Here is a 22,960-nt window from a genome sequence, read left to right on the forward strand (position 1 = left end):
CATCACAAGCATAAAATAAATTATTAGCCATTTTATCCGAATGAATAAACTACTAGAAGATAAAAGGAACATGAGAAAGGTGAAAATGAATGTGTATGGGGAACAGGTGTGTGTGTGTGTGTGGGGGGGTTAAAATTGACCTAAAGTGACCATACAGAGCCACGTAATTTATTGTCAAGATGATGCTGATCCTGGCCAACCAATGGCAGTCAGAGTGGTATCTCCCACCAGTAAGTTAATGGCTAGCAGGACACTGTGAGGTGGGACATGAGACAGTGGTTAACTGGGAGAGGGGGAATAAAGGAATGCAGAAGAAGATATTGCTAGATACTATGGTCAAACTAAGATCAGCTATGCTTTTTTAACTAAGTGACTAGAATTAGTTCAGTGTCTTGCTGGTTAATTGTGGTGCTCTTAAGAAAACTATATGAAACACATCACTGTATATAATTAAACCAACATTAGCCTCAAATTAGTGGTCCAGACAAAACATCATGAACTTACTTGGTTCTTGTTACATAGCAGTAGGGAGAAAGGAAAAGAAGACTATGCTGATAGGGTTAGATGAAGACGGGTGGGAGAAGGCTGCTCGTGTAGAGCATAAACACCGGCACAGACCAGTTGGGCCGAATGACTTGTTTCAGTGCTATAAAATCTATGTAAATCTATGCACAAAAAAGAATAGCCACTTGGGAGAGTTAGTGGAGGTAACTGGTGCTTGTGGAACAGTGCCAGTGCAAGAAGTCAATGCTTTCAGGACAGGAAGAGGAAGAAATTGACAGGTTTTAAAAAATATATAAATGAAACCTCCCGTAATTATCAATTAGAACATTAGCAACCAATTCTACCTTACTCAATATCAGTAAGTGCTAAAATATTTCTGGCAACTTGCATGCACTCTGACTTCCTACCTTACTGATATAGAAGAAAATGCATAACAACAGACTGAAATGAAACAATGCTGCACTGCTCATAGATTTCAGTGGAATTATCTTGAAACAAACAAAAAAGAATTGCACATAACTAGACTGGTATGCAGCTATTCCATTACTTGCTATATAAGGGACATAACTGTATCTAAGGAAAGCACATATGCAGGTGTCAGACTTGGTTTGGTGGTAGCGCTCTTGGCACTAAGCCAGGAGGTTGTGGGTTTAAGCTCTACTCCAGAGACTTGTATAGTCACCGTTTCAGGTAGAAGACCTTTGGCCAATCTAGCCCATCTATCCACAGTATTTCCTTGGTGCATTTATAATAACCCTGAATTCTATTTGTTGACAAGAGCACATAATCTCGGCTGACACTTCAGTACAATACAACAGAGTGTGTTGCGCTGTCAGAAGTGCCGTCTTTCAGATGAGACATTGAGCCAAGGCCCTGTCTGCCCTCTCAGATGGACGTAAAAGATCACATAGCACTTTTCGAAGAAGAGCAGGGGGGTTCTCCTGCTGTCCTAGCCAAGATTCATCCCTTAACCAACACCACCAAAAACAGATTATTTGGTCATTTATCTCATTGCTGTTTGTGGGACTTTGTTGTGCACAAATTGGCTGCTGCATTTCTCTACATTACAGCAGTGGCTGTGAAGCGCTTTAGGGCATCCTGGGGTTGTGAAAGCTGTTGTAGATATACAAGTGCTTTCTTTCTTTTCCATATAACTTCTTAGCGCAATGCTGCAGAATGTCTTAAATAATAGCGAAGATGTAATCCCAAAACAGGCAAGATTATATGAAACCAATAGTCTTTATTTTATGACAAATTAGATTATAGGAAGGGATAAAGAAATGTTCTGATGGATTGAGGTGTGTTACTAACCTCACAATGGATGCACAGATTAATCTCTCGGCATTAGGGCCTTTGATTGTTCTGCCTCAAAGCTATGGTTGTAATATTGAAGAATCCCAGGCATCAGTAAAAACCAAAAATGTGTTAAAACACACTAAAAGTTGAAGGTTTTTTAAAAAAGAGGTGGTCAGATGAAGAATTCATATGGGAAAACTGCTCCTCAACCTCATATTGAAATGAGAGGCTTCACTCTCCACCTTAAAGAGGCAATTTGGTAGTCACCGTCAGTCTGAATAAAAGGTGTATTATTGGGTCTCATTTACCACGAAAGCCAGGTGGAAAACAATGACATGGATGATGTACTGGGAAAAATAAGAGAATTCTCTGAAATAACCACAATTTTTTTTATCATAAATATGAAAATACAGATAGCAGAGAATGATTTCAAAGCTCTGATCATGGGATTCATATAATGGTCATAACCTACTCAAGATCATTCTTATGCTTTATGATATTATTTGAACTCCCCCTCTCAAATAAATTACTGTAATGCCTTATAATTGCCCACAGGAAGCCATTATTACATATCCTAACATTATGTTCTGGACAAAACTATGTTCCTTGCCATATGTGTTTAGTGAGGTACCACAGGACTCTACAAATTGTAAAATTCAGTGCTCAAGATCAGGGACATCCAATTGTTCTTTTGACATAAAAACAGAGAGCGAGAGAGAGAGTTCCTTTTGTTTCAAAGATGGGATAAGTTCAAGAGAGCAGTGGATAACTCCTGTTAGTCAGCTAAAGGCACATGCTATTTAATCTTTTCTTCCCACAGAAATATTGTTTGAATCATTTAAAAGACATTTTGCACTCGGACTTTTTCCCCCTTCCACTTTTCTTCCCCTCTCCCCTAAAGTCAGTCATATTGGGATACAGTTCCACTGCCACAATCGCTGTCCGGTAACTCAAGTATGTGACCCTGGACACAAAATATCAATAGATTGTTTCTGCCCTCACCCAAAACCACCATGTGCACTTTCCAGCAGGAATCACTGGATAGTAAATCAGGAGCAGGGACCCAGCCTGATTTTTCCTCTGCTTAGTCCGAGGTATTGAGGCCAATTGTAGAAGTGCACTACAATCCGTGACACATGTACAGAATATTTTGAGCTTATTTTAATGTTTCAATAAAATTAAATCTACCTTGCTTTATGGGTCTAAAATTCCAAATTAACAGCATTTTAAGTTTTTAAAAAATAATTTTTATCAAAGAAAGGAAATGGCCACAGGAACAATACTGTGCTGTGCAAGGCCATTTCCTCCCTAATGTTTTCTGGAATTCCGGAATACCAGTGCAAATAATGTGCTGAAAATCAATGTAAATAATGCTGTTAATATTGTTTGGCGACATGAAGAAATGCTTTATGATACTGAATAGAACACACAAAACAATACCTCAAGATTTATTGAGGCAGATTATGCCAGCATCCAGGCCTAGACATGCATAAAATAAAATTCAGTCCTTATTAGGTTGTCAGATAAATGGATCAGACAATGGCAACTCATTGCCATTTTTTCTATTGATATCTGTATTCTTCTACAGCCTTCGATAACAATTTCTGAATATTTGAAATTCATCCCAAAAACACTGAATAAAAAAAGTCTTTTTGTTGAAATACAGAGCCTGCATTTATTCCTTAAAGCAAATCACCAATATTTTAGTTTTCCTGAGTATGTTAAGCAGTTTTACTAAAACAGGTTATAACCGTGTAACAGAAAACCCAACACTATCATTGCTTGCTGAGCTGTGAAGCATATTAGAAGGAAATATTTACAGAGTAATATTTTTGTGAGCAGGTATTTTTAGAGGCTGCAGATTTGTTGCCAGTGCATATTGGGAAGGCTTTTAATTATTTCCTTCTTCCCATCTTTTAAATCTCCCTTATCTCCTGTTGTAGGAACTCACCACCATGCCATTTTCTCACTAAAAAGATTCCTGTCCTTGCTCGTCAATGCAAGTGCCACTCAACCATCACCCAAAAAGAGTACACCAAATAAGGATGAGTGATTCAATTGCTGTTTCCCCTCCCCCATCCAATTTGGGGTGCCTCACTTGTCTGTGATGCTCTACTTTGTGATGGGACTGAAAACTGACACACCTAACTCAACTCAGGCAACCAAGTCCGAGTGATAGGCTGACCTAGGACTTAGAACTCATGACCATCTAGTTTTAGAGTCAAGCATTAAAGTGAGTTACTGGGCTCTCTGCAATAAGCATTTATTTTTCATGTTTTTTCCATCATTGTTGAGGTTGGCCCACAAAGGGGAACTTTAGATACTTCACTGACAATTCAGGCAGTGTGTGATTTAATTATCTCCTCATTCCTTTGAAATATAAAACGTTTGGGAAGGTACCACTGATCATTGTTAATATTACCTGTCTCATAGACTAACCTAACCTCTGAGCATGTTTCATCAAATAAATGTAATTTTCTGGGATCCTCTTTAAGATCAATAATTAATATCTAGGAAATGGATACCTCTTATTTATAATGAAATACTGTATCTTAAAAACAGTATTTCTAATCAACAAAGTGCAGTTTCATGTTTTTGCTGAGATGACATATGGATTTTTATTCAATAACTGCACCTGGTGAAATAGACAAGAGAGTATGTAGAACAATAAATTAAATCTCATTAGTTTTACTGACACTGCACTGAAACTTCAGTAATGTTAGACGTATATGATAAGCGCTTTTTGATAAAGTACAGCTAGTTTTGCGATGGCACAGTGATGAGAATTTTGGCATGCTTGCATGCTGTGCCACAGAGCAGTACGAGGTGGTTTATCCTCAGAATTTCCAACACAGTAAATTTAATATTACATAAACGTTCTGTCTAAAACACCAAGAGAAAATTCCCCGAGGGAAAAGGGGAAATTTGGAGAAAGACTTGATCCATGCCCCTGTGCTCATTTCCCAGTTTGAGCAGCAATCAACAAAGCAAATATAATGCTGAACTTTATAGTTGACACAGTGGAAAACAAGTCAAAGGAAGTCATGCCCAAATTGTAGCGTGTTCTGGTCACATCTTGAGTAGTACTATGTCCAGTTCTGGTAACTGAGGCATAAGGGAGACATTCAGGGCTTGCAGGTAGTTCAAGAAAGTGTTGATTCTCTGTGTCAGAGGACTGACATTCAAGCAATAACGGGGCTTTTCATGTTCAAACTGAGGTGACTGACAGATGATCTTACCAAGATATACAAGATGATGAACAGAATGGAAAAGGTAGATTCAGAAAATTACTTTAAACTAAATCATGAGAGTAGAACAAGAGGACACATGTTCAAACTAGCAAAAGGTAAACTTAAGATGGATGTCAGGATATTCTTCTTCAGACAGAGTCATCTAGATATGGAATAGACTTCTGGAGAGATCTAATGGAGGAAAAAATCCTGGAATTACTCAATAGTTAGATACCGTGATGGGGGGAATGGGAGGAACTTTCTGGAAGGATGAGCTCAGATAGGCTAAATGGCTCTTTCATTTGTATTTTTCTTGTGATCATTGTGACCCGGAAATAAGTTGTTTGTTTCCCACTCACATCTTGAAGGAGGGACCGAAAAATGTGGGGAAAGAAAATTAACTTACAGAACTGGATTAAAACATTTTAACAGGCAGTTTTAACTACCCAAACCTATTTTTTTTGCTTCTTTGTCCTTCAAATGATGCTGTGCAAATATTAGTACATGAATGCTTAACACATTCATTTGAAATCTCTTTGTCCACTATTTTATTTGGAAAGGAGTTAGCACTTCCATTAAAGTGGCGTACAAAAAAATGTCATATGGATGTGTGAAGTGCTTGTATGGTAATATTCACACAGTGTAATTTCACAGGCCTTTGTTTTTATTCTTATTACTTCCTTTCCATGTTGACTTCCATTTGAGTCTCATTAACTGGGAAGATGAGATGCTCAAATCACAGATATCAGCAGTCCGAGAAATCATCGGGATTAGGAATCCCATTTAATTTTGTAAACAATTTTACAACACCAAGTTATAGTCCAGCAATTTTATTTTAAATTCACAAGCTTTCGGAGGCTTCCCCCTTCGTCAGGTGAACGATGTGGGGAAGGGGGAAGCCTCCGAAAGCTTGTGAATTTAAAATAAAATTGCTGGACTATAACTTGGTGTTGTAAAATTGTTTACAATTGTCAACCCCAGTCCATCACCGGCATCTCCACATCATTTAATTTTGTGACACTGATCATTTTATTTACTAACAGTATCACCAGGGAAGCTGTTTATCAGTAAATTTATCAGATTTAATACATGTTCCAGTTTCAATGTTAACTTGCTAAAAAGCCAGACTTCCATGTACCTATTTTTCAATACGTAAATTAAGATTAAAATTCTCAGAGTGCAGCTATCAATGATTAATCGGCCCCTTCCACGTGACACCACTTCAATACACTTTACAATAACACCTTTAAAAATCAGGTGTTGAAATGGATCGTTTTAACCAGCTTGTACAACATTCATTCCACCCTGTAAACAAAGTAAATAAACGCGTTAACTCGTTAACCCCAGAAGCTCTGCTTGTCAAACAGTTTTCATAGTCCTCTGCTGCATTATGCACTAATAGTGGTCCCTTGTGAAATGCAATGTTAAGTCAATATCAGATTGGACTGTAGTGCAGACAATTAATGGCATTTCTAAGATCAAGGTTCAAAGTTGCTTGGGATCTCCCACTGGAAAATATAGTTGACTCCAATAAAGGGATATGTAAAGCAATCATTTAATTCCAATGTACCAGATCACTTCCTACTAACTCCCATTGTGTAGAGTTTCTGATTCAGTAATAAAATGTTCTCCAATTATCCAGGCTTTTGTTGTTTAGTAAACTGCACATTGCCAGCCTGGCATGACAGACATTAATTGCATTATTTTAACTGATTTCTGCTATATAATAAGACACGTTAATAAATTAAACATGATATATAAATTAGATTATAGCAAAAAATGATTGGCTAACACAACACTGTAAATCCCTTAGTATACTGACTGGGACTGTTGCATTTAGATTTTTTTTACTAGTGTTGTCTATACATCTTTAATAGTGTATAGACAACACTACAACTTTAGCATCGGTGCAAAGCTGATTCACCATGTTAAACTTGAGGAGGGTAAACCAGGTGTCAAAACAAAGTGGAATCAGGCTACTTCCTTCAGAGAGTCTTAATCCCCTTTGTTCAATGTCTGATAACACCCTGTATAAGCAGCAATAAGGATGTACACAATTATAGCAAAATATTTCAAATGCTGTCTTCGTTCATATTTTTAAAAAAGTATTAACTTTTTGCTTTTGCTATAATTATTGTGCAGTGAATATCCCAGGACTTTTCCTGTTACGATATTATGCTTGTTGGGTGTGGCTAAGGAATAAAAATCAGATCAAAGATAAGATTAGAAATGTCAAAACTGTTTTAACAATTTTATAAGTATTGAAATTAAGTTTGGGTTCAGGAAAATATCATCTGCAAATAACTTCAAGTTAAGTGAGGGGTTTGTTAATATCAAATCTCCAAATTTGGGCATCAAATAATTTTATTGGTTGTGCATTTTGACTTATTTCATGGGCTTCGCTGAAATGTCTCTCTAAACCTGTAAAGATGGGTATGTTGGAAGCTTGGTCATATATTGAGCGTAGGGATGGTTTTTGACCCACAGAGGTTGTTATGTCTCACCACTCTTATTGTCCTTCTACCTTGATAGAGTTCCATTTTAAACTTTGAAACCCTTGTGCAGAGCTCTGATGATATCAGTGGAGTTTTGTGATGTCACAATGGCAGTGTATAAATGTAATGTTAAACCATGATGCTTGAGTTGTCTAGCAGCTTTGCAGAATTGTGGATTGGGTCCACACAACCTTTGCAATAAGTACAATGGCTAGACTTGTGTCATGGGTATGGTTCTGGACTAGTCAATCCAAAGGTCAGGAGTTCAAATCCCACATATGAGTTTTGAATTGAATAAATCTGTTTATTAAAAGCTGCTAGATTGTTGCAATGTCCTTCAGGGACCTGACACCTCTACTTAGCCTATGTGTGACTAAATTACACTACCTGATTGATTCTTATTGCCCTCTGAAGTCAATATTGAGGAAATTTTTCTGATGATCATTACTCACAGCAACAGCATAAACATGTGTATAAAGAACATTTACAATTTTGCAGTAAGTACTGAGCTGTGCAAATCTACCCCCAATGTGATGATGCCATCTTTATCAAGTACAAAAACAATTTCATGACATGACATCACTACATCAGGTATGACACTTGTTAACCCAAAACCAGCCCTGCAGTTTATTAAAACATAAAAAAGCTGTGCTCTAATCAGAACACTCAGGTCACAGCTGTGGAACAGTGCCACTCAGTGAACCCAAGCAGCAGGATGAACCTACGACTTTGTGACTCATTAGTTATGAAGTCAGCTCCAGTTATGTTAGCCATATGTTGTACAATTAATATAAATAAACTAAAATCTATTTATATTTTAGTTGACCACCTGTGGCATTGTTTACAGAGAACATAAAAGAATCGAGACCATTAAAATTTTTACTTAATTTATTTGGCATATTTTTCCCTCAGCTCAGTATGTTGTTCAATAGCCAGGCACAGGTTGGGTTGGGAATTCATCAACAACTTACATTGGAAGGAACAGGGTCAGGAGGGTGCACAAGCACAGTCAAGAAAGAGCATCTTAAAGAGATTTTTGAAGGCACGAAGGGAGGTGGCAAGGGTAAGATGCTGAGGGAGAGAGTGACAATGGGTGGAGCAAGGTAGCCAATCGGGAGATTTCCCGAGTGCCCCCTTGAGTGGTTCCATGCTGCTGGATTATTGGCACTTCCCTTTTTCTGTGAGAATCCCAAAGAATCCCACACACTTTCAGGGGAACCAGTCTGGCTGTTAGCAATGAAAATTGAATGATACGCATCCAAATCCAGTTTACACTTTATTTGACTCATTTTAAAAACACAATATAATTAAATTTGAATTGCCTAGATTTCAAATATTTACCATTTCAAAAACAAGCAGAATTTTCCAGTTGAAACCAATGCAACCATTTTGATAACCCACATACAGTAAATACCCTGTCTAAAGTGGCAACTGTTGATGATTGGCAGTGGATGACACCTTGTCTTGCATTAATTTGGATGATTATGCTAATAGTCTCTTGAAACAGATGTAGTTATCCAGGATATCTCTTGGCATCTTTGATGTTGGTCCAATTAGTTTACAATTGAAATAGGCATTGAATAAGGCTGCAAAATGCTTTCAAAAGACAGACTTTGAATAATTTTAATATGTAGTTCTCACTTCCCCACAATTTCAGGCAAATCACACCCTTTAAAGCATATAATCTGAGCAATAATTTGGATTAAAAAGAGCTACCAATTAGTAAGCACGAACAGTTATTAAAATCATTGCCTCTATTTTGATGATAAAATATATTCACACGCTGTCTTTTTGAAACCCTGGCATCAAAAGCTACACACCAACACCCTATTGCAGGACTGCAGCCAAACGCTGAAAAGAGTGATCCATCACAAATTCAAATCTTGGTGTGAGATTAATACAGGTAAAGCATAAATGTCTCCCTTTGATAAACACATAAAGCATCTCATTAAATCAGTCTAAACTGAGCCCCTTTAGATCATTGTTTACCTTTGGAAAGCAAAGCAAGCAAATGTTTTGTGATGTGTGTGTGGTAACATTGCTCACATAACATGAAAGGAATGCGTAGCAAAGGCAACTGCAGTGACAACATGATGGATGCAATGAGTGATGAACTTTGTCACAAGAACCTACACAGGACAACTGAAATAATTTCTGCAACTTCTACAATAATTAGCAGTCATTCTGTGAAAAATAAGAGAACAATCTCAGTGGATTTTTCAATGTGTAAACTATTGGGATCATTTCTTGCCTTAGTACATCACTAACTGTCATTATGATTGATGATTAAGCTTCCTTATTTTTACATTCTCTGTTCATAGATCACTAGAACCTGAATTATGTATAGTTATCTAACCTTCTTGGGAGCTTGTACTTAATGAGCATTTTAGTAAAGTGCAGCGAGGTCATGTTTTTTTTCCAATAGATCAGGATGGTCATAAAGAGGATATGCAGTGGGAAAGCTTGAAATGGCTATTTATATTTTAATGGTGAGGATGACCTTAGAATTGACCATCAGCAGATTCGTGAGCGAGTTCTGTAGGTCAGCCTCTCAGTGAAATACAAATGTATCCATTACAAATTCCACCTATATTTTGAGCATCTAAACAAATGGTCATCAGATTGCGGTAAATCTTATATTAATTCTGCTCCTAATTGTAAACGCTGGAGGCAGCAACAGCACTTTACAACGTCATTAGAAAGCTGACATGACATCAAATTCTCTAATTTGATAAAGTAATAATTTCACTGCAGAGAGTAAAATGTCATTTTATTCCCCATTGCAAAATTACCTTTATTCCCATTAAATAAAGAATTCTGATTGTGTTACGAGAAGAATGTAGACTTGATATCCATCAGTACTGAGCCTTATATCATACTACATACACTGGTATCAATTTTGTAGGTATTTCAGAAGATCCTAGTCATTGGTATCATATTTACAATGGAGTGCATTAATGGTGTTGTGGTTGCTCCACAGTATAACTGCCTGCTTCTCAAAACTGCATTACCCTTGAATTATCCATCTCCTCACTTCTGGGTGCCACTAAATAAGAGTTTGTATCTGCTATTTGGCTCATTGCATTTCAATGAGATATTCCAACTTTACACAGCTTAATACTGATTAGAATCAGTATCATAATGGTTATGTTACTGGACCAGTAATCCAGCAGGCCTAGACCAATGATCTGGAGTTATAAGTTCAAATCCTGCCATGGCAGCTGAGGAATTTAAATTTAATTAATTAAATAAAATCTGGAATAATAAAAAAACTAGTATCAGTTATCATGAAACTACCGAATTGTTGTAAAAACCCATCTGGTTCACTAATCCCCTTTAGGGAAGGAAAACTGCTGTCCTTACCCGGTCTGGCTGATATGTGACTCCAGACCCACAGCAATGTGGTTGATCCTTAATCACCCTCTGAAATGGCCTAGCAAGCCACTCAGTTGTACAATCTCTCTACAAAAAGTCATACTAAGAATAAAACCAGACGGACCACTAGGCACCGGACATGACAAAGGCAAACCAAGCCCAGTCGACCCTGCAAAGTCCTCCTCACAAACATTTGGGTACTTGTGCCAAAATTGGGAGAGCTGTCCCACAGACCAGTCAAGCAACAGCCTGACATTGCCATACTCAGAGAATCATACCTTTCAGCCAACATCCCAGACTCTTCCATCACCATCCCTGGGTAACCTGACGCACCGGCAGGACAGACCCACCAGAGGCGGTGGTAAAGTGATATACAGTCAGGAGGGACTGGCCCTGGGAGTCCTCAACATTGACTCTGGACCCCATGAAATCTCATGGCATCAGGTCAAACATGAGCAAGGAAATTTCCTGCTGATTACCACCTACTGCCCTCCCTCGGTTGATGAATCAGTCCTCCTCCATGTTGAGCACTATTTGGAGGAAGCACTGAGGGTAGCAAGGGCACAGAATGTACTCTGGGTAGGGGACTTCAATGTCCATCACCAAGAGTGGCTTGGTAGCACCACTACTGGTCGAGTCCTGAAGGACATAGCTGCCAGACTGGGCCTTTGACAGGTGGTGAGCGAACTAACACGAGGGAAAAACCGACTTGACTTCGTCCTCACCAATCTACCTGTCGCAGATGCAGCTGTCCATGACAGTATTGGTAGGAGTGACCAACGCACAGTCCTTTCAGAGACGAAGTCCCGTCTTCACACTGAGAACACTATCCAAAGTGTCGTGTGGCACTACCACCGTGCTAAATGGGATGGATTCAGAACAGATCTAGCAGCTCAAAATTGGGCATCCATGAGGCACCGTGGGCCATCAGCAGCTGCAGAATTGTATTCCAGCACAATCTGTAACCTCATGGCCTTGCATATTCCTCACTCTACCATTACCAACAAGCCAGGGGATCAACCCTGGCTCAATGAGGAGTGTAGAAGAGCATGCCGGGAGCAGCACCAGGTGTACCTAAAAATGAGTTGCCATCCAGGTGAAGCTACAACACAGGACTACATGCATGCTAAACAGTGGAAGCAACATGCTATAGACAGAGCTAAGCAATTCCATAACAACGGATCAGATCAAAGCTCTGCAGTCCTGCCACATCCAGTCGTGAATGGTGGTGGACAATTAAACAGCGAACGGGAGGAGGAGGCTCTGTGAACATCCCCATCCTCAATGATGGCAGAGTCCAACATGTGAGTGCAAAAGACAAGGTTGAAGCGTTTGCAACCTTCTTCAGCCAGAAGTGCCGAGTGGATGATCCATCTTGGCCTCCTCCTATCCCTTCGATCACAGAAGCCAGTCTTCAGCCAATTCGATTCACTCCACGTGATATCAAGAAATGGCTGAGTGCACGGGATACAGCAAAGGCTATGGGCCCAGACAACATCCCAGCTGTAGTGCTGAAGACTTGTGCTCCAGAACTAGCCTTGCCTCTAGCCAAACTGTTCCAGTACAGCTGCAACACTGGCATCTACCCTACAATGTGGAAAATTGCTCAGGTATGTCCTGTCCACAAAATGCAGGACAAATCCAATCCGGCCAATTACTACCCCATCAGTCTACTCTTCATCATCAGCAAAGTGATGGAAGGTGTCGTTGACAATGCTATCAAGCGGCACTTACTCACCAATAACCTGCTCACCGATGCTCAGTTTGGGTTCCGCCAGGACCACTCAGCTCCAGACCTCATTACAGCCTTGGTCCAAACATGGACAAAAGAGCTGAATTTCAGAGGTGAGGTGAGAGTGACTGCCCTTGACATCAAGGCAGCATTTGACCGAGTGTGGCTTCAAGGAACCTTGGTAAAATTGAAGTCAATGGGAATCAGGGGGAAAACTCTCCAGTGGCTGGAGTCATACTTAGCACAAAGGAAGATGGTAGTGGTTGTTGGAGGCCAATCATCTCAGCCCCAGGACATTGCTGCAGGAGTTCCTCAAGGCAGTGTCCTAGGCCCAGCCATCTTCAGCTGCTTCATCAATGACCTTCCCTCCATCATAAGGTCAGAAATGGGGATGATCGCTGATGATTACACAGTGTTCAGTCCCATTCACAACCACTCAGATAATGAAGCAGTCCGTGCCCGCATGCAGCAAGACCTGGACAACATCCAGGCTTGGGCTGATAAGTGACAAGTAACATTCATGCCAGACAAGTTAACTGGACCAGCCACATAAATACTGTGGCTACAAGAGCAGGTCAGAGACTGGGAATTCTGCGGCGAGTGACTCACCTCCTGACTCCCCAAAGCCTTTCCACCTTCTACAAGGCACAAGTCAGGAGTGTGATGGAATACTCTCCACTTGCCTGGATGAGTGCAGCTCCAACAACACTCAAGAAGCTTGACACCATCCAGGACAAAGCAGCCTGCTCGATTGGCACCCCATCCACCACCCTAAACATTCACTCCCTTCACCACTGGCGCACCATGGCTGCAGTGTGTACCAGCTACAGGATGCACTGCAGCAACTCGCCAAGGCTTCTTTGACAGCACCTCCCAAACCCGCGACCTCTACCACCTAGAAGGACAAGGACAGCAGGCACATGGGAACAACACTACCTGCATGCTTCCCTCCAAGTCACACATCATCCCGACTTGGAAATATATCGCCGTTCCTTCATCATCGCTGGGTCAAAATCCTGGAACTCCCTACCTAACAGCACTGTGGGAGAACCTTTACCACACGGACTGCAGTGGTTCAAGAAGGCGGCTCACCACCACCTTCTCGAGGGCAATTAGGGATGGGCAATAAATGTTGACCTTGCCAGCGACGCCCACATCCCATGAACGAATTTAAAAAAAAGAATCAATCCCCTGGCCCATCCTGGAAAGCAAGACTGAGCTAGCAATGTACTGTTCTACAAGAATAGCTGAGCACAGCAATTCGTCATGTACTCAACCCTTAAAACAGAGCAGTTTGATCAAAAACCTAATTATGATCATTTGTCTTTTTAACTAAAATTGCATTGTTCCACTGCATGAAAAACAGCAACTCTGTAATAATTGATAGTGGCCATACTATTCTTCACAGGTATTATACCTAAAATTGCACAAAAGATAGAGATAAGTCAAGTAGATCTAGAATATTCATTTGTAGTCATTTGTAGCTCTCCATGAAGAGCCAGTCTGAGTTATGGAAAAATCTACTGTTGTTAGGTTCTCTCTCAAGTTGTGAACTAGCCAGTTTCCCAAAGGCCTAAATTCAATTTTTCCCCTTCTATTATCCTAATTATACTGAATGTCAAAACCAAAGCAGCACCCTTTAACAGTGAAATCTCTTTTTTTGAAATAAAGTAAAACCAGGCTGGACTTTGTGTGATACAGCTCAAATCAATTTCTGGCAGATCTGTCTTTTCTGACCTACTCCCAGATTCAGTTATTCTGTTAGTGTGCATTGATAATTTTAAATGTAATGTATGCCAAATTATATGTTATCTTGTCTCTCTTTTTCAAGCTTGTTTAAATGAGTGTTGTTTTCACTGTACCTTTTCATGGGGCTTAATAAAAGCTGTCAGTGATTTGTGCAGGTAGACATAGGGAAGTAAGTTAAAACATTGGCTGGTTATGCATGATCTGAAATTTTTTTTGTGATGCACACATCCTGGGTTAGGTTCATCAGTTTGTCATTACAATTGCCCCTGTGTAACCCATCTAAATACAAAATCAGTGCATCAGGCTCTCTTGATGGATCTATAGGCAAATGCAATAGCTGCTCTGGTACCATGGCATACAGATTAGCAGAGTCCCAGATTGTATCCCCTGCCACTGCTCATCTCAGCTAGGATGTGGAGATGCCGGTGATGGACTGGGGTTGACAATTGTAAACAATTTTACAACACCAAGTTATAGTCCAGCAATTTTATTTTAAATTCACAAGCTTTCGGAGGCTACCTCCTTCCTCAGGTGAACGATGCACTCCCTCTATGGCAAGTATATCCTTTCTTAGGTAAGAAGACCAAACCTGCACACAATACTCCAGGTGTGGTCTCAGCTAGGGTAGTGGTAGGGTAATACAATTGGCTTCAGCACCATGGGCTAAGGAAGACAGCAAGCACTCATGGCACCTACTCCTGATTGCTCTCGGGTAATCCTGTTGGAAAGTGTGCATATGTAGATGTTGGGATGAGGACATCTCATCCCAACATCCCAACATATCAGACTCACCTGTGATGCTCTCCATGGTCAGAGAGCCTGTCTAGACTCAAGGGTGAAGAATGGCCAAATAATAGGTGAGTCATTAGTAGGCAGCTGGTGCCAATGGAGGCACACCCTAACATGATTCAGTCTTCAAGAGAAATGTAGAAGAAATATAGTTAAAAATATGAGCAGCTTTAGAATGGTTCACTGAGGAATATTTTAGAGAGGGTTGCAATGACTTATTGTTTAAGTGCAATAACATTTCAAGTGTCAGCTTGGCTCAGCTGGTAACGCTTTTACCTCAGAGTCAGAAGATTACTTCAGAACTTGAGTACAAAATCTAAGCTAACACTGCAGTGAAATACTATGAGAGTGCTGCATTGTTGGAGGTGCTGTGTTTTGGATGAGACATTAAATGGAAATGGATGTTAGAGATTCTATGGCTCTCCTCAAAGAAGAACAACACATTTCCCTCAACCTAAATCCTCTAAAACAATAAACTAGATATTTGCCTAATTTTTGTTGGGACCCTACTATGTGTAATATGGTTGCTCGGTTTGCTCAATTAACAAAAGTAACTGCACTTCAAAATAATTTATTGTCTGTGAAATGCTTTGAGGGGCTTGATAAGATGTTACATAAATGTAAGTTCTTTCTATTATTACAGCAACTGCATTTCATCAGACACCATTTGAAGTGAGTGTGCTGTTCATAGAGAGTATAAGTGCTACAAATTACTTTGGTTGAAACCAGTTAAAATCAGGATTTTCCCAATTTGCCAACACCATTTCTATTGTTGGCCAGTAGAATCCCAGAAAAAAACGTTTTTTTTCCCTGCAAAGATTCCAAGTGTTCCAGATTATTGGAACATCTGCACAACTTTTGAGTAATCATTGGTAGGGAACCGTGCCGCTCCTTTTGGATATCAATGATGAAATCCATGGGGGACAATACATCTTGCAAGTATAAGGTTAGCAACCGAGAATCACATCAAACAGGAAGGACTAAAATAAATGCAAGTTCTTTCTTTTTCACTAAATGGGATCTACACTGGAACTTGGTGAAGACTTAACCTCTATTAGGTTTATATATGTATCAGTAAATATAACTATAATCATTATATGCGATTGCTGCTATTTCTAATCAGTAAAAAAAAGACAAATAGAAATGTTGAATTAGTAGAGGTTATTATTTGAATTCTTAGTTATGTCTGAGGGAGGCTAAAATACTGTACCGTAAAAGTAATACTGGGCAGTACATCGGTTTGCTAATCTTATTTACATAACTGTTAACTTTTTATCGTTTACTTGTTCTACATTACTTAAAGAAAAAGAGATACCCGTTTAAATCGTGATAAGGTGGTGCTGAGAAGCGGTGTTTACCCAGGTCAGATTGTTTGTCTTTTCGCGGGTGCTAGTCAAACCACAGCATTCACTACATGCTGATTTGGCAACGCACCTGCTTCAACAACTCAGTCGGGACTATTTGAGGTACATTGCAGTCTTTCGACCAATTTGTTTTCTTTAAAAGGAAGAAAAAAGACCTCAAGGCAGTTTACAGATCTCTCTCGCTCTCCTCCCCCCTCCTCCCATTCTCCAGTTTCATCGATTCACCCGTGGGCCGTGCAGAACTTGTCAGAGCCACGAAAGGAGCCAGTGAAAGCATTAAAAGGATCCCCCTTTGTGCACAAGTGTCCTTTTGCTGGAGCCATTTTCTGCGCTACATTGTCATTGTCACTATGGCAGAAATGAGAAATTATGCACCCTAAATGGCAATACCGACATGGTTCAGCACTGCAAGGATTTTATCTGGACAGCACCGGAACTACGAAAATAAAACCAGCCTTAGACCGCTGCCCAAGCTTCGGCCAGGTTTTGTCTATTTCAGTCTGTCATTTCACCCATTGCTCATTTGAGCTGACATTGCATGCTTCCAGCCTCTACTCACTGGTAGTGCCCAGTCTAGGGCTGTTAATATTAACCAACAAAATAATGAATAAGGATCGTCTCTCCCTACCCATGGCTACTGCTGTTTTATTATCCATTCTACTGGCGCAAAAATAGCCGAACATTTTTAGCTGGACTTTAGGAAGCGAGAATGGACACTTAAACAGATCCAGGCTATTAACAAGTCCCCAATACACACCCCAATTATTTACATCTGGTTAAAAGGAGCTTTTTACTCGAGTCGCTAAAAACGTTTTGTGGCAAACGTATTGATATTTTTTCTAAAACTTATTCTACCAAACTGAGATCAGAATAAAAAATTAAAATAAATGCTTAAAATTATAAGTGCAGATTTAAAGAGGCAGAATCACCGCCGACATAAATTATTCAATAACTGATCTAGTAGTTTTACTGCTTATTTCAATTATAATTGTATTCAGTTTTACAGTGGCCGCGGAAGAATTGAGCTGTTAGGGGGATTTATTGTTATATTAACCAATTCCCTGGCAGAATCAATGAATATTGAAGTACAGTACTTGGCCCCATATACAGGTTGCTTCTTACTCACAGAGGAATAATGTGGTAGAGCAATAATGTGGTAGAGAAACATACACACTATTCCAGGCGCATGACTACAAACTGATCCGAAAGTTAAATGCGAATAGCTGTAAACCGGCGGGACCGGCATTGCGACTGGTGAAGTGAACTCGATCGATTAGCCTGATCGCTTGTTTTTTTCCACAGAGAGCCCCCAGCAGGAGAAAGCCTGTCTGAAGCATTCGGCTCTCTCCCAGACTGCTGTGTATTGGAGTGATGGGAGCATATTACAACAAAAAAAATGGATCAGTTCCACAGTGTTCCCAAGACTAGTCACTGGCCAGAAGGTCAGCCGGCAGCACTTTGTGACCGAGCACTGCCCTTCAACACGTTCAGCAGATACCTTTATACTCACACACTCCTTCCTTCCTCCTCCCTCCGTTACTTTCGGTTTCCCTTTTCTTTTATGTATTTTTCTGTGTTTTACCTCTTCCCTGCCCCCTCGTTTCACGCGCCTAATTCACTCTGCTCTTCTTACAAGGAGTCGCTCTAAGCATCATGTTTTAACGACTGCACGGCCCTTACATTAGGGATTTTACAAATAATATCCAGCCGCTTTGGGGAAGTCCCCCCCCTGGGAGCTCTGTGTAGTGAAATCGGTTTATAAGAGCAGACGATTATCATTTCACTACTCTTTAACATGGAGCAACCTCCACTGATGTTTGTCAGTTTTGTTATAGGACATTGAATGGTTAGATATCCAGTATTTAACATGCCAAAATATTGTAAGTAAACTTCTAAAATATTCCAATGACTACCTATCTTTCCGCTTTTATTACTTTTAAGAACATGTTTCCTTTGAGTGCTGTTTCCTGACGTTCTGATGGTTCATTGGAGAAGACTCGGAGATCCGGCGCTCACACCTGATCGTCTTTAAAATGTTATCAGTTTAGTTTAGGCTTTTACTTGTATAAATAAATACATGCACACATTAATTAATTAAAACGCAACAACTTTAACCGTGGCCTGCCTGACCAAACTAAAGCAGTTTCAGGTCGAAACCCCAGTTAAATGGGCAACTCCCTACACAAAAATAAATAAGTAAATAAAATCACATGAAAACAACAGCTAGATTGTCCCGTTTTACTGCGATAGGGGCAATAAAACCGATCAACTCAAAAGAGACATCAAAGACACAAGGTTTATTGTATAGCGGCAGTAAAATTATAAATCCTTTCATGATAGTGACCGCCAGTAAATGGCAGGGTGGGTCTGAATCTCCCTCCAGATGACAGAGTTTGTGGCAGTGTGGGATTATCCGATGATAAAATCTCTCCAACCTCCCTGGATTACACCTGAAACACTGGAGCTCGCAGATTGACTTCATTGTGATGGCTGGTACTGAACATTGGGCGAGTTATTTTTAACTGCAACACACAAAACAACCTCCAAAATCTAGCGGTTCAATTCTACACCAAATATATTGAATATTGGGAGTAACATTTTCAATTATATTAATGGTGAACTGATGTTTTGTACCAATATTTTCTCTATTTATTGTTGGTAAGGAATCTTACACCAGTCCCAGAAATAACTCTGAATGGTTACACTGCAATTAACTTGTACTGCAGCTAAATGATTGCCCTCTTTATAGAGTGTGTTATATTTTAGCATTGTATGCTTTGATCTCTGAACAACTGGCCCTTAATCCTCAATGTCTCAACTGCAATATGAATATAAATCCATAAACAGTCGCGAATAAATCTTTGAGATCGACTGGTCTATTGACACTAAGTTATTGATTACCAATACGAATGTTTTCTGTATGGATATTTAGATATTGATTATTTAGATTCTTCGCCTTTGAAATATCACATGTGCATAATGAAACATTGTTTCTATGAAATTTATTGGCATTAAGTTAAACTAGATCAATTTCTAATTATCTTATTTTGTAAAGTATTTATAATGAGATTTATTATCAATTTGCCACTCTCTGCAATAGTCGTCAATACCATTTATTGTTATACTGGGTGTAGAAGATCGCAATTGACATTTTGCCATCTTTCACTTGAATGTCATTACCATTGAGCCAGCGGCTTTATAGGATCTACAGTTAGTAATGTGTATGACATATGAGTTTCAACGGCTTTGTTAACCTGTTGGTAAAGATGATCAGCAATCTGTGGCTACCGAGATATTGGTAGTGCGCAGAAAACAGTTAAGACTTGACGGCCCTTTGGTACGCAAAATATCTCGCCTATAATAATGTTAATGAATATAAAACCAGGATGAAACGGTCGGGCTTTTAGTAGGTGATTAACTCGATACATTCAGAGCATGTTTATTGCTGCAATATGTGTGAAACACAGCAGAGACCTAGAACAGCCTCACGAGACGTATAATATGCAAGCTCATAAGGAAATAGATTTGCGCCATGAATGGTAGAAAGTTATTTTAACTGAATACACCCTCCCTGGATGGGATATGAGAGCAAAGCGAGATATTGATCGGGGATCTAAAAGGGTTATTATTACTCGCATGCCCGTTGTCTTTCCTGACTAGGTTAAGATTTCAGCACAGGTAGTGCGGAGCTCCTGATCGGAAAGCTTTCTCTTACTCACACACCTGCTGGGTTCTCCGGCTAGATCATCTTTTCACTAATAGGCGATGCAAAGATCTTGCTAAAAAGATGGAACTTTTCTCTTACCCACACACTCGTTGGACTCTCTGGCCGTGGCCCTCTGCCAGGGTCGATCGTAGTGGAAAGGTTTACATCTGTCACACTCCGGGCCAGCGGTGTTGTGTTTACAGTCACAAACCAGGTTGCTATCCCGGTCCTTGATACACCTGGACGCGTGGCCATTGCACTTGCAGCGGCCCCCGACCTGGAGATCCGACACTGCGTAATAATAGGACTCCCTGGCTAATTCCGAATCGTCTTCGTTCTCATCCCCGAAGGTATGGAGACGGCTGAAGGCCACTTTAATGTCTGTAGCAGTGACCCAGTCTTGGAGGACAGGGCTGTTGTCAAAATCGTGAGCCGAGGGGCGACCGTCCAAGGTGCTGAAAGCGATCAAGCCCCCAGTGAATGGATGCATGTCGGTATGGGAGTCGGTGCAGATGGCCTCTTGTTCATTCTGTTTAGTGATCACAGCCTTGTTGGGTTTGTTGTACATTTTCCTACACTGGGTAGAGTAGAACTGAAAGGGCACCCAGGATTTGCCATAGTCCATCGATTTGTAGATGGCCATCGATTCTGGACGCGGGGAGCAGAATTGAAGACTGACGTATGTGACTTCGAATTTCTTGCCCAGGGAGAGGGTGAGGGTAACATTTTGAGGGTACTGGATATAGTTCTCCGATTGCCAGCAGGTCAGATTATGAGGATTGTTGAGATCGGTTAGGTAGGATGGCGGATGAGCTTTTTTGGGGTCCATAGCGTCGCAGATGTGGCAGTTCCTGAACCGCTCGTCTCCCTTTTCCGTCACCACACAATACCTGGACGGGGGTTTGCCGCAAGTGCTCGACACTTTCACTTCTTTGCCGAATGCAGAGTTGACGAAGTCGGGGATACAACGCCTCGGGTTGCTGTTCTCGTCGTAGCAGGGATCTGGGGGAGTCTGCTGGGCTGCAAACATGCTCATGCCATAACCCCCACGGACTCCTTCCACCAGGCAGCCAAAACCCACAAAAGCGCACACAAACTCCCCAAAACTCAACAGCATTTTGTTCTCCCTTCACAGTGTAGCCTCGATTCTCACGACGAAGGATCCTAATTAACAAAAAAACACAAACGCAATGCACGGAAAGATCAGTTATCATAAATTAAAATAGCAAAAAAAAAACTTTCCCAAACCTGGTAAAATAAAGTTTCTAGATTCCTTTACATTCTCTTGGCGACTATTCTGTGTAGAGTGTTACCTGTAAAACGCTTTGATTGAAAGCAGAACAATGCAAAAACCGATGTCCCTTTCTTTAGCTAGGAGACCGCTTTCTACAGTGTGCATCAGTCATTCCTATGCCCCATGTATCGAGGAGAGTCTCCCTTTCCTTTGGGATTCTCTGTCTCTGCGCCTTGTGTCTGCATAGAAAGTGAATGACGTGCACAACTCTTGCTAGCTCGAGGTCATCCTGTGCCCTGACGGAGAGTGTCATTCCACACACAGAGGGAGCGAAAACAACGACATCCACTGGTAGTTTATCAATAGCAAGCAGGCATCCTTTCACATGGAGCTCCAGCCACAGAACGAGCCCAATTAGACTGTTTACAGCCTCTGCAATCATTTAACACGTCCCCTTCAAACTGTTGTAGCCTGATTCTATAGTGTGGGGGTTCACAGATGAGAAATCTTTTTAATGTGAAAAAAAACTTCAATTCAATCTGCTGTATGCACAAATAAAAATAGGAGTTGCATGGGCGAAATTTAATACAGAAAATAACTGCCATGCAATTATATTCCCAAATGTTTGCAGCCCTTGTGCAGTGGAGATTATAGGTGTGACTAATAATACAAGAAACTGGTAGGTAGTTGCACTGTCATGTCATTCTACTCCCAAGTGGTACCAGTGCAACGCTGGGCTGTATCATCTTTATCGAGGGTGTTGTATATCATTTGTCGATCGATTCAGCTGTTATATTTTACAATTTATAAACTTACTACATTCTCAAAAATCATTTGCGGTATTTACACGGCAAGTTATCGCGATATATCGCTTCTTCCAATCTGAGGATATAGTGCATTGAAAACACGTAAGCATTAGGGTTTGTATTCAATTAGAGGGCAGGGCACCGTTAAATTTAAGCATTTGCTTGGTGTATATTTTGCACTTTCAGCTGTACTCACACTTTCCCATGTGAAAACTAGAATGCATGCCCATTTGCAGCTGTTTGATGGTTTACAGGGGGTCAGACGGCAGATATGTACATATTCAAATTATCTCTGTGATAGTATGTGTGTGAGAAAAACGAAAACAGTATAAGATCCCACAAATGGATTGATTCTGGCAGACACCTGTCGCTTATTTGACTGTCTTTACGCTGAAACGTACCTAGCAGCGCCCAAATAATGCTTTACGGTTTCATCTGATCGTCCTCTCCCAATTAAGTGGGACACATAGAACTGCCAAAGGGAAAACCTAATGTAATTTATAAACACGATTTGTTGGTCTAGAATTTAACGCATATCAAGATACAACTACAAAAAGTGCAATTAAAATGTTAATGCGTGTAATAATGGTCGAGGAAGACATTCCGCAGCAGTTTTGTTACAACACAAAAGACTGCTACAAATTCACATGTAAACGATGATTGACACTGCAATGAAATTG

General features: G+C 40.3%; 1 protein-coding gene across 4 annotated transcripts in view; it reads right to left on the minus strand.

The window, feature by feature from the left end:
• ntn1a (netrin 1a) overlaps nucleotides 1-22,960 on the minus strand; it is a 157,514-nt gene that overhangs the window by 129,027 nt on the left and 5,527 nt on the right. For 2 of the 4 annotated variants that reach the window (XM_068004201.1, XM_068004197.1), the window contains exons 1-2: nucleotides 21,554-21,725; nucleotides 20,340-21,404 (exon numbers count right to left, since the gene is read on the minus strand). In XM_068004201.1, coding sequence (XP_067860302.1) covers nucleotides 20,340-21,357 — 1,018 coding nt within the window. In that variant the 5' untranslated portion in view covers nucleotides 21,358-21,404; nucleotides 21,554-21,725. Of the gene's footprint in view, nucleotides 1-20,339; nucleotides 21,405-21,553; nucleotides 21,726-22,960 lie in introns of those variants that run through there. The other 2 variants (XM_068004198.1, XM_068004199.1) reach the window with 1 other exon arrangement.

This window comes from Heptranchias perlo, chromosome 23, assembly GCF_035084215.1.
Source record: "Heptranchias perlo isolate sHepPer1 chromosome 23, sHepPer1.hap1, whole genome shotgun sequence".
Classification (NCBI taxonomy): Eukaryota; Metazoa; Chordata; class Chondrichthyes; order Hexanchiformes; family Hexanchidae; genus Heptranchias; species Heptranchias perlo.